Below are 12,747 nucleotides of genomic sequence, written 5' to 3'. Positions count from 1 at the left end.
TTCAGTTATTTCAAAGTAATTGAAACAATATTCGTATGCGTAAATATTTTATTCATATATCAATTTCGTGGTACAATTATATTTCAATTCGTATTGTGTTCCTTGGTTAACCAGATTTAGATTTCGACATTTTATTGAGAATAGGGTTGATATGTCACAACAAGATTTTTTAACATGGTCCTCTAGAAGATGGGACCAGTACATATGTTAATGGGGACACAAAATTTTGAGCCCCCTTAAGTTTAGTTTGGAGACAGTTAATTATATCATGATAAGAAATAATAGCATTTGATATATGAGGAGCACTCTCTACAACCGGGACGAGATGAACTTCTTCATGTTTCTCTTTTTCGGCACTAGCATCTGCGCTCTTTTCAGCACTTTTGTCTTCATCGATTTCTGCAACTTTTTCTTCGCTTTTGTTTTCATCCATATGTTCCACTTCAGAATGTGCTTCTTCTGAGATTTCTTCGAGACCATGAGCGGCTTGTTCATGTGTTAGATGTTCGTTTTTGACCTCGTTACATGGCGGTACCGGTTTTGGAATCTCATGTTTTTCCTCAGGTTCCTCTTCTTTATGGTGTTCAGGTTCTGGTGAAATATGTCTCACCACCGCATTGAAACTGAATAAAATATTTCAGTATTAAAAAAAAATATACAAACTTAATAATATATTATTACTAAGTATTATTTTTTTAACTTTAGCTCGATTATTATAATTATGATGCCTTCAATACTGACATTATTAAAAAAGGCATATATTTTATTTTACGAATAAATTTAATTATGGAAGTATTTGTGAGATATTAATTAATTAGATAGAGTGTCTCTTGTTTCTACGATGTAAATCTATTTCAATTTCTAATCTACTATAAACGCCCAATTACGCGATACCCGTTCGAATCATCCGCGGTGTAAACGACCTCACGACGGAAGCCATCCGGTTGAATAAACGAATATTGTCCTTGCACTACTGACCCATCACTGTGCTCGCTCTGGGTTTTCTTGTCTCCCGTGCTTTCATCAAACACGGCGTATGCATATTGATAGCCTCTTGCTTCCTAAAATATATACAAATATATTTTTTTTGTACTTTTTAATTATCTATTATATATTTATATACATAAGTTTATTTATATAAAGAAATCATAAAATTAGGTTTACTATATATGAAAAATATGCTTAAAAAGTAATTTAGGTACTTACGTCCTTGTTTGACAATATGACAGGTACATTTGCTAGTGATGACTTATAAGCAACAATTTTAGCATTAGTCGTGGCAGGTATTTGCGCCAAGCCTGAGAGGGGCCCATTAGGAATGACGCAAGGAGACACACATGGAGATACCAAAGATGACACTGAAGGTATAGATACTACAGACTCGATGGGTCCAGCAGATAATTGTGCTAATTGCGGGCTAGCGAAGGAAAGTGCTGAAGGATTATAGTTCAAATAGTCCACTGGCCCTCGTTGTACTATTACATTTGAAAATGCTGCACCAGATATGGTTCTGGCGCACCCAATGGCTAATATCACGACCAAGTTACACTAGAAAAAAAAAACAATATAACGTTAATATTTAAAAGTATTTAAGTCAATTGTATATTGTATTAAGAAAATGGAACTTACAAAAGGAGTCATCTTGCTGTAGATTCACGGTTGACAACTGACATTTTTTCAGATGTATGGCCGTTTTATAAGAGATGTTTTGTTTGTACTGAAATATGCCATTCGGCAATACCGAAACAAACCATCAATGTCGCTGAATAAATGAATAGCGGTGAACAATTAATATGTTAATACAGATTTAACGCGGCTCCTTTTTACTATCCTGTATTCAGAACACGATGTATACAAAAAGCGAGTAATGCGGCGTTGAAATTCGCTTTGTCCATGGCTTCGGTCAGTTCTTATCTTATGCAATTTATATATATTGTGGTATCCTCGTCTCGTGTAGTGGTAATTATAAATGTTATTTTAAAAATGTGTTTTATAAGAAAGTTTAATTATTGTAAATAATAAAAATTGGTATCATCATCGTAAGTATCACAAAATGTTTTCCTCTTCAGTTTTACCTTAGTAAACTCAATTTTTCTTTCTTCATCATTTTCCATCGGTTCATAAATAAAAAAGTTGATAAAAAAGTGGTATAAACCATTTTATTGCTACAAATAAAACTATTTGTTTTATTACTTATTTTAAAAGTTTATTAATTTCAAAAGTAAAGATAATGTCTTAAATTTTAAATTATAATTTTATTAGAAAAAGTATTCAGTTTAAGGTAATACTATAAGTAAAGAATGTGTAGTTCAAACGGATAAAACCGTGTGCGGGTGGCTTGTTTATATTATTCTTATTAATCGTTTAAACTATTTTTGCGATAAAAAATAATATAGGATTTCATATCATCTGCCTCTGCCTTCTCTGGATGAAGCAGATGCAGATACGTATGGAATTCTACGCTGAGTTATACTTCGAAGGAGAGTGAAAAAATGAAAATATAAATAAATAATAATTTATTCTCCGGAGTGGAATCGAACCCACGATCTATTGCGTTTACATCCATACGCTAGTGCTCCTGCCCCAATTATGATAGTTGAAGTAATTATTATATTTTTTTTATGAAAACAATACATAATAAATTTGAGCATTACTACTAAAAGACGCATTGTGCCTTACATTTGGGCAGGCGCTGATACAAATTGTTAAACGTTGTAGTTATTTTTTAAGAGAATAACTTTAAACTTTAATTGCCTTGCTATAAGCACAAGGGGAATTATAATTTTAAAAACCTCTTCATTCGTATAGTACTCAAATTGTTCTAGTGGTCGCACTGGTCAAGCTGGTAAAATATGGTCATTTTAGGGATGATGGTTACTGCTGTTAGAAGTTGTTATGAAAATTTAACGAGTACTTTTTTTGAAAATCTGCTTTTGGTAACTAATTTATTGTATAATAATTAATTTATGAATAAATTATATAAGCTAAATCAAAGAAAAGATGTAATTTATAAGGGAGAGTAGAGCGAATATCTATTAAATGAATTTGTGCTGTTAGCGATCGTGTGCGCCTAACCTAAATAATAGTTTTTTTACTTTGTTATGAAAATATCATAAATTATCTAAATAGTTTGTGGAATTGTAAATTCAGCGGAAAGTGGAAAACGGAGGTATCTTCACACTGGGTTCCTAGGTTCTCTATTTGCGGCATACATTATCCACGTTTCCATTATTCAATGGAGACAGAAGATTTTTTTAGAGTAGCCAAGCTTTCTTTTTTGTTTTTTTTTATAGCTACAGTGAAAGTAGCGAGCAAGAAGGCGGGGACTTTGCCTTGACATTACGTCATAAATGAATAATTATATTGCAAATATACAATTTTTAAAGTTTCTAGTTTAGTGTATGTTTTTTTAATGCTTTTGTACATAAAGTATGAATAATCCAGCTATAGTTATAATAACCCATTACAAATAACTCTTATGTCTAGACATAACGGTATGGCGGTCCTATATTGCTAGAATTGAGTACCGTTCGTTCTAGAAGTTGCCGAGGAAGGTGTTTCCTACACTCACATTCACTTTCTTTGATTCACTTTCGTACATTGCATTGTTCTATACATTTTTGTTTTTTGTTTATTATTTTCAAGTATTTTTTATATATTTTAGAGTACGTGGTACATTTTCTGGTATACTTATAAATATGGTTGTGCTTTTGATTTTATATTGCATATTGATTGCAATAGAATACAAAGACATACACATTAAACAATCTATTAATGATATTGGTGATGGATTGTTTTTTTTTATTATTTCTTATAAAACATTTTTCTCGTTATATTTATTTTTGTACATATCATAATAATAATTATAACTTTTAAATATTTTATATATGCATGCGTTGTCGAATCTTGGTTTGACTCTAGGTTCTCTCTACCTTCCCGATATATGAACGACTAGTGACACATGCGCGGCGTCACCTGCTTAAGCTTATTGTTACTTTATAGCCAAGTTATACAAAAGCTTTGCATAAATCTAAGCCTATATTACTGTAAAGTTCGATGTTCAAAAAATTGTGAGGCTGGATGTTTGTTCCATTTTCACGAAAAAAAGTACTGAAATTTCCGTTCAGTACTTTTTTTTCGTGAAAGTAGAACATACATCCAGCCTCACAAACTTTCACATTTAAAATATTAGTAGGATAATATATGTATAATATAACATGTAAAGGGTGAAAAAGCTTAACTGTCTTACTAGTAAGAAATATTTATATTTTTTGGAATTATATAATTATAATGTATTAAAGAAACAAAAAACATTATTGGTTTTATCGAGGCAAATGGTTTGAAAATGAAACTTGTCATTTCAATAATACTTATATTATCTTGAATAGATATTGTTGTGACTAATGCTTAGTAGGAAGTGATCGGATCATTCACCTATTTTTGTGTAAATGTCTCTTAAGTGTTGTTAGGCGCTCTATTACTTGGGTAAATATATTATAATTGATAATTAAATAAATATATGCAATGTTAAAACATAAATTTCTAAATAAAACAATATATAATTTTCGAAAAGTTTATTTTCGCCGCAGTCTTATTTTAAAAGTTCGTTGTCGACTAAAGACTATCTATAAGTATAAAGGTACATATAATATCACATGAAGAAGGCTAAACGCCATTTATAATTAGTGGTGGAAATCGGCGTGGACTGGTGCTGTGTTGTGGACGATCGCGTTGAAACTGTCAAAGAAAAAGTTATTTATTAAATAATGACACTTTCGTTTTAAAAATAATTATAATATTATTTGAATGATTATTTGATATTCAAAATAGTAATTGAATTTAAAATAATCAAATACAATTACCCATTGTGATCATCAGCGGTGTAGGTGACCTTGCGGAAGGAACCATCGGGCTGGAGCAGAGAGTATTCACCCTTGACGATGTCACCGTCGCGGACTTCGTGTTGTTCCTTGTGGTCACCAGTGTGGGGGTCGGATACGGAGTATGAGTAATCATATTTGGGATGGGCCTGAAATCAGTTTATTAGCATGAATATACAAGTTTTTTTCAGCTTTTCGCCATACCTCGCATACAGGTATTTTTGGTAGGCAAAGGGAACCTGATGTTAAGCTATTCTTTTCCCCATTTTAAGTCCAATTTTTAAGGCAGTGGCGAAACACAACGCCGCTTTTTGCAAATCAAATAACAAACTCATTAACACCTCATAAACTCAAAACTTATCATAATATTCTTATTAGCATGTATTTACGCAATTGGATTTAGGTCAGTTGTAACATTCCTCATCTGTTATTAAGTCGAGCGTGAGAGTACGAAGCAAACAGACCATTTCGAGCATGCATCATGACAGCCATTATGTCCTAGCCGAGGTTTCACAATATCCTGGGAAACGCTTATCGGCCCTTCAGTCACGACTGGTTTGCGATTATGTAAGCCGTAAAACCGAATTATGAGGGTACCAGCAAGGCATCTATGACAATGTTAACAAGATCAAATAAGATGATATTACTTTTCTAAGGTAACAGGCCATTCTAGGCGCAGCGGCACAAGCGTGTGACTGTTCGCGACGGGTTATGGGTTCGATCCCCATTCGACAAATTTAAATATTTATTTTTGGAATTCGTAGGAGTTTGCCAACCCTGACACATGCAAGTCCCAGGCCCAGTTAAAGAAATGAAAGGTTTTTAATTGATACAATCAAGTTTAACAATGTGTTACATCTACAACCAAATTGTATTATTTAATAGTTCTTTTTGCTTTACGGGCATGGTATACAAGTTACTGTACGCCCGAATGACCACATCTAATTAAAAATAACCAAGGCAACTGGCTTTGTTATGCTTAACATATGATTAGACTTTAAACTTAGTGATCTAATTACGTTTCGAAAAGCAAGTTTACGATTACGTTATACAAGATAATTCTTTAGGGATCTATTTAGCGTGAAAGTTACGTAATATTAGCTATAAGTCTGTTTCAGATACCATATCCCGGAAACGATCGGTGAGGCGGCAAATTCTATATTATGCAATATATCAATTAGCTAGATACTATTGTGTTACGCCAGCCTTATGGGAATTGTTGGTGCTCTACTTACTTATTAGGAGCTATTTGTTTGTGTACGATTTTAATTGTGGGTATAAGTAAATATGAGAAAGATTACGAAATGAGTTTGGTTTTTACATAATTAAAGTACGTTTTCTTAGTGTTGTGAATGTTATTTTTCACGTTCGTCTATCAAAATTAGCACCTTTATATGCTTTCTACAGTTCTTACCAAATTTTTTAGATGTTCTTTAATAAATAACCATTAAGTTTATTTTCTTGGTTTTAGACAAAGATATACAATTATATTATAATATTGTAAAAACACAATAAAAGTAAGAAATCTTAAAAATGTATGCACATGTGTTAAGTTTTTGCTAATAATAATATCACATGTATATTTTGATTTTTTGATATAAATAAAAATTTCTTTGATTTCATGCCTTTAAAATCTTGTAGTACTACAATCGTAACACACAGTGGTGTCGAGGTACAGTGCGGCGTTAAAGCGTGGCAACGCATCCAGAATTCGATGGAAAGTGGGCAACGGAAGTGTTTAAATGAGAACGGAGTGTCTTCACACTACGTTCCCAGGCCCTTATCATTTATAATGCTTACGTGATAGTCGACGTGTTCCTCCTGGGCCTCGTAGTGAGACAGCTGGGCTACAGGCGCGTACGCGACCGCCTCATGCCCATAGCTCTCACCACCATACCCGTGCAGAACACCGGCGGCTGCTATCGCCACCACGGACAGGACAACTGCGGCCTGGAAGAAAATACATTATGATTTTTTTATTAACTAATTAATTAACTATTTTGACTTTGTTATTATTTGTTGATTAAAACTTATTATTAGCTGGTGATTATTAATTTGGAAAAAGATTATGATATTAAAGAAATAAACACTATATGATATTAATGGATATCCTAAAACGCGTTCATTTGTCTCAGTTAGTATTTAATTAATATGTCGCTCGATTTAGGTGACTAGATCCTTTCACCAGAGGCAACCAGGATAATGACACAAGCACTTACTTTAGCGATCATTGCTTTGGATTTAGGTTTGCTTCGTTTCACCGACCACACACAACTGATAGAAACTGTTGGAACCACCGACTTTTATATTAGTTCACCACCGAGATGCGAAGTCGTACGCGGCGTCTACGCAAGAATACGGCAGTTTGATAATAATATAGTAATTACGTAAATTATGTAGCAGTTTATAGTTCAAGGTGAATAATTCATTGTTATATGGGATAGGAAGATAGTATTGAAAAAGATGCTGATACCTTTTGATGTCACTCTCAATAGTTAAAGGTTTCGGTAGATTTAAGTCGAGACTTCAGTTTCAAGTTTTAAATGTTGATTGTGGCAATTTAGATTAGTATTCCATCTTAAAAATTAAGTCTTTGTGACGTAGACAGAGGGAACCTAGTGTTAAGACACTACGTTTCCAATTCTCCGCCGAATTCTGGAGGCATTGCGTCTTGAGTGGCGGTCAACGCCGCGCTTTGCCTCGACACCATAGCGAAGAAAATGTGTAAAAAAATTATCTATAGTATATAGTGTACTTTTCTAATGTAATTTAACTACAACAAATGTATGATTACGCATATATGTAAATGTAAACAATTTCTCTTGGAAGAGCTTAGGATGAAATGACAAGTTTCACCAAACTATCCACCATATAATCACAAAGATTATGTTAAATTCATAAAATATGTGCTTCTTATAATTTTTATAGCAATATTTTACATAAATTACTTTGTGGGCCTATACGAGTAACTGTTATCTCTCTATGTAAGCCTAATTTTATATGCTAGAAAATGTATATGCATAAAATACGTCTAGTTCTTATAAGAATAACTTTTCCTAGCATATAAAATTAGGCGTTTATGTTCTAAAATTTAAATGATTTTTGGGATTGAAAACTATTGAATTATATTACTTTTTAATTTTTTCGAATCACAATCAGCACTCTACAATTACAAAATACAAACAATTAGTGCCTAGTGCCTAGTCAAAAAAAAAATTCTGATAGCAAATACCTATATATATTTTTATTTTATTACATATGCCCATTAAATTAAGTACAATGTCCTTGTAAAAACACATTCCAATGCGTTTTATTATATCTTAAACATCCAAAATAGGTTCATCATAAACTATTAACCTTACGTTTTATAGTTGTTTTCTCCTGATGATGTGGTACACCCGTCGTTAGTATCTACAATCATTTATATACAGATTTGGTAAAAAACGTAATATTACATTATTTTACCTCATTATATTGTTTCTATATGAAATGTTATAGTTCATAATAAATATTGATGATAACTAGAGTGTAATTTTAAATTTGTCACCGTATATCTAATATGTATGACAGAAACATGTCGAATTTGTAATTCATACTAAAATATATATAAAATATTATAATTTTAATAGTTTCTTCTTGTTTAGCTACGTACTGTATCCCACGCACAATGCAGTAAGCAGAGAGAACCTCCAACCTAGTGTCAAGACACTCAGTTTGTCATTTTCAATCATTTTAATATGTCATTACTTTCAAGCAGTATGACATTTTCACGTAACACTTAAAATTAGTATCAAATACTTATGTAAATTACAACTGAAATATTCAAATAAAGTACTCGAAATGCATCATTAAGTAAATGAGATTGTGATCATGAAGACAAAGTCGAAACAGCTTTGAAGGGGACATTTCGAAACACCTAGTTCTAAGTTAACAACTCTATCTTCCACCAGTAGTAAAACCTAAGCTAAAATAAGACGAGGAAATATGATATAAACTATAGAAACCAGTCTAACGAAAGAAATAAGGACATTATTGCATATCTATGTATTGGAGCGAAATATAACACTAAAATGTAATTAAGAAATTCTCTAAGGCCACGTGAAATGAATCCGTCGTTAGTTACATATTCGTTGTAATAACGATGGTTTTTGTTTCAAGATAGGTATATTAGTTTACTAGTGGGCCCGGACGCGGCTACGCCCGCGAAAGTATAAGCCTAAATAATTAAAATAAGTTAAAAAATAATAATAAGTGGAGATTTATTATTAGAAAAAATATTTGAGTAACCGAAATGAACAAACAAAAGAAGTAATAGTAACTAAAGGAAATTCTTAATATTAGAAAAAAAAACCTAAAATTTGCTGTGCGCGCATACTAAACATTTTTCTATATTAAATAATAATTATTTTTTGCGAACAATATTAAATAAAATCTCAAATGATTAAAATTACGATATTTTAAGTGTATAACATCGGTATAGATAACCGAACTGAGATAAATTAATTATAAGCAGCAAATAATTACATAAAAAATAATAGTAATTCGAAAATCCTTAAAAATTTACAAAATCATCAAAGTCATCTGCCCGTTCGCGTCGGTCATACTCATATTATGCCGCCCGAAGGCTAGGTCATTTGGAATCAGTCACATCTTAATTATTTATTAGAATGTTATACAGTAAACTATAATTTCCATCTACATGAATCATGGAAAGTGATTATTATATTTATTTTCATAAGGATGAATATCAAATTATAGAAATCATCTAATTTTTGTTAATGTATACAAATCTATATCGGCGCGCGCCATGTATGCATTAAGCAATCTCACTTTGGGTGACGTTTTCTTAAAACAGCAAACTTTGCAAGCTGTTGCTTAGCAACGCGTAGCGACGATTGTTATTAACATGGCGGAATAAATTCCTTGTCAAATTAATTATTTTAATAAATTGGTATATAACGAAAATATTACAAATATGAGAAAAAAAAAGTATCCTATGTTCATCCCGGGACCCTCAAGTATCTCTATGTGAGTATTTTATCACAATTAAATTAGCGGTTTGGCCCTGATTGCGTAAAGGACAGACAGACAGACAGACAGACAGACAGAGTTACTTTCGAATTTATAATATAGGTATGGATAATTATTTTCTTTTATTATTATTTAATATGCTGTTTTTTGTGATTATTACCTAAATAATATATGTATTAATGTAATAATATGTATAAGAAGCCAGTCGTAGCGCGCGGGCATCAATTGTGCCTGTAAACGCGACTGGTTGTAGGTCCAATGCCCACTCAAGAATATGTATTTAAATTTATATTTCCATTTCTTCGCTCTGGGGTCGAGGTAAAAGCGCGGCGTTGAGTTCCGCCACTCAACACGAAATGCCTACAGAAACGGCGGAAAGTAGGGAATGGAGTGTCTTAACACTAGGTTCCCTTTGCCTATTCTGCTGTGTGCGGGATACAGCGTGAAGCTGATTTTTTTATTTATTAATTTGAATGGATGATATCTAAGAGGCAATAAAGCAGATAAATCTCATTAAAATACTTGCTTAGTATGATAATTTGTATATGTTTCACTTTCCTTGTGTATAATAAATATGCTTACGCGTGTTCTATTTTTTTGAGAAAATCCATCAATGAATGGATATAATTTAATATTGATTGTTAATTGAGTATTTAAAGAACTTAAGGCCGTTGTGACGGACCGACACTGTTTGTGGCTGTAAGCTAAAAAAAGGAACCGATTTTACATTTTGTAGTCCCCGCAAACGAAGTTGTGGGCTATATATATCTAGTAAAGAATAAAATTTAAAAACTTTATGTAATATGCGAGCTGTCAAACATATCCTATTAAGTAGACTCTACCATACTTTATTATATTGTAACACAATTATAAATGTCCGGATGTTACAAACGTCCAGTTGCTATTTAAATTTCTCAATCTTGTAAGTTGTGCGGATTCGGATGAAATTGGGTTCAACGACAACACGTATCCTGTTGTGTTACTACCTATTATTACAACATTAAGAAATTTCTTGTTGTTGAATGTGCTTGTTTATTAAAAGATCCCTCTGCAGCGTTTAGTTCCGCCACTACATACAACGCCTTGAGATTTCGGCGGAAAGTGGAAAACGGAGTGTTTTAACACCAGGTCCCCTCTGCCTACGCTGCTATACTCAGGACACAGGGTGAATTCCAATAAATCTAATTACTGTATACATAAAAATATAGGCTATTTTATTCGCACAGCCTATATTTAAAATATGTTTTAATTATTATCGTACCTATTTTTTATGTACAACTTTCGACTGCAGTTAATAATGTTAATTAGTTATAATATAATTACTACGATTTATGATGACAGCTTACAAAATACATTGATGACTATTCTAAAAGATAAAATAGAATATCCGGTAAAAATTCTACTTAAATTTAATTTTAATCAAATTTTCAATACTGGGTATTTTAGACAGTACAAAAACTGTCACAAAAGGATTCTAAAAATATTTACGTTTGACCTTAAAGTAGGGTTTATATTGCATTTACACTAATCAAGGCCGTCACACCGTCATTATTTTGTCTTTTAGGTTAGTTCGTATAACAACGCTCTAATTCTTTATATGATCCGTGTAATCGTAAAAATAAGTCTACATGATAATGTTAATATGAGTTCGTGGTGGCGCAGCGGCACAAGGGTGTCACTGTAACGCGATGTTTGTGGGTTCGATCCTCATTCGAGGAAATGAATTATTATTTCGTAATATTTTTATTTCTTCGCTATGGTGCCAAGGTAAAAACCCGGCGTTGAGATCCGCCACTCAATAATGCCTCGAACAATTCGACAGAAACTGGGGAACAGAGTGTGTTAACATTAGGTTCCCTCTGCGTAGCCTGCTGTGTGCAGGATACAGCGTGAAGCTGATTTATGATAATATTAAAGGTCGTTTTTTTTTTTATAATCTTTGTATTTTTATGTTATTTTTTTGTATGTCCCGTGTCCGTTTGAATATCCTGCATATTTATAGCAAAGTTGGCAGAGGGGACCTAGAGTTAAGACACTCCGTTTTCCACTTTCCGTCTTTAAAGCATTGCCTATTGAGTGGCGAGACTCAACGCTACGCTTTGATTTGTTACTAGAGAAAAGATATGAAAATAGAAATTATTTTATTCCCCCGAGGAATCAAGCTGACATCTTCTCGTCTACACGCCTGCCACTGTGCCTTTATGACAAAAAAAGAAATTAACTTTTTTCACTTAGTAATAAAAAACTACTTTTACTCACAAAAACTATTTTAAATAGCACAGTTGTAAATTATAATAGGAAAGTGAACTATAATATATATATTTCAATTAAATATTTTATTTTAAAATTATATTAAATTTATGTTCTTATATGAAAAGCATTTTATGTACTTTCACGTAATTAAATTTAATGTTCTAATAAATGTTGTATTTTGAAAGCAGAGTAAGTTTACTGTAGCGTAGATGGTTATCCTATATCTTATAAAACAAAGTCGCTTTTTGTGTCTGTCTGAACTTTCTAACTCTTCTTCTTCTGAACCACCCAACGGATTTGGATGCGGTTTTCACCATTAGGTCGAGTATTTCTCAGGGAAGGTTTATATATAGTTTATTATTTGTACATTCTTATGTAAATTAACATAAATACGATAAATGTGTATAAAGTCCTACCCGCTGAGACACTTTGGCGCATGCGCTGCTTTAATGGTAAATACTACATGAAAAAAATGTACTGGAGTATTGTTCCTCTTAATAAGATCTACAAAAAAGTCCGCGATGGCATATTCGTATCTTTTAATAATAACGTGTAGTGATCATATTTCTATCTAAAAATAGTA

General features: G+C 32.3%; 2 protein-coding genes across 3 annotated transcripts; both read right to left on the bottom strand.

Moving 5' to 3' along the window:
* Window positions 1-34: 34 nt before the first annotated feature.
* LOC146532545 (uncharacterized) lies at window positions 35-1,990 on the bottom strand. 2 transcript variants are annotated; one of them, XM_085195520.1, is made up of 4 exons: window positions 1,630-1,990; window positions 1,207-1,548; window positions 895-1,061; window positions 35-623 (listed from the first exon to the last, which is right to left on the bottom strand). In XM_085195520.1, the coding sequence occupies exons 1-4, from the start codon at window positions 1,639-1,641 to the stop codon at window positions 170-172; spliced, it is 975 nt and encodes a 324-aa protein (XP_085051646.1). In that variant the 5' UTR covers window positions 1,642-1,990; the 3' UTR covers window positions 35-169. The 2 variants fall into 2 exon arrangements, with proteins under 2 accessions (XP_085051646.1, XP_085051645.1); XM_085195519.1 differs by having other exon boundaries at window positions 979-1,061.
* Window positions 1,991-4,559: 2,569 nt separating this feature from the next.
* LOC146532544 (cuticle protein 19-like) lies at window positions 4,560-7,233 on the bottom strand. The gene is made up of 4 exons (XM_085195568.1): window positions 7,100-7,233; window positions 6,681-6,830; window positions 4,863-5,029; window positions 4,560-4,737 (listed from the first exon to the last, which is right to left on the bottom strand). The coding sequence occupies exons 1-4, from the start codon at window positions 7,109-7,111 to the stop codon at window positions 4,683-4,685; spliced, it is 384 nt and encodes a 127-aa protein (XP_085051694.1). The 5' UTR covers window positions 7,112-7,233; the 3' UTR covers window positions 4,560-4,682.
* Between the last annotated feature and the right edge of the window lie 5,514 nt (window positions 7,234-12,747).

The sequence above is a fragment of the Heliconius melpomene genome, chromosome 13 (genome assembly GCF_056956725.1).
Source record: "Heliconius melpomene rosina isolate 202511_hmr_F chromosome 13, ASM5695672v1, whole genome shotgun sequence".
Taxonomy (NCBI): domain Eukaryota; kingdom Metazoa; phylum Arthropoda; class Insecta; order Lepidoptera; family Nymphalidae; genus Heliconius; species Heliconius melpomene.
The sequence above is the reverse complement of the archived record's forward strand: the minus strand, read 5'-3'. Positions and strand labels throughout refer to the sequence as shown.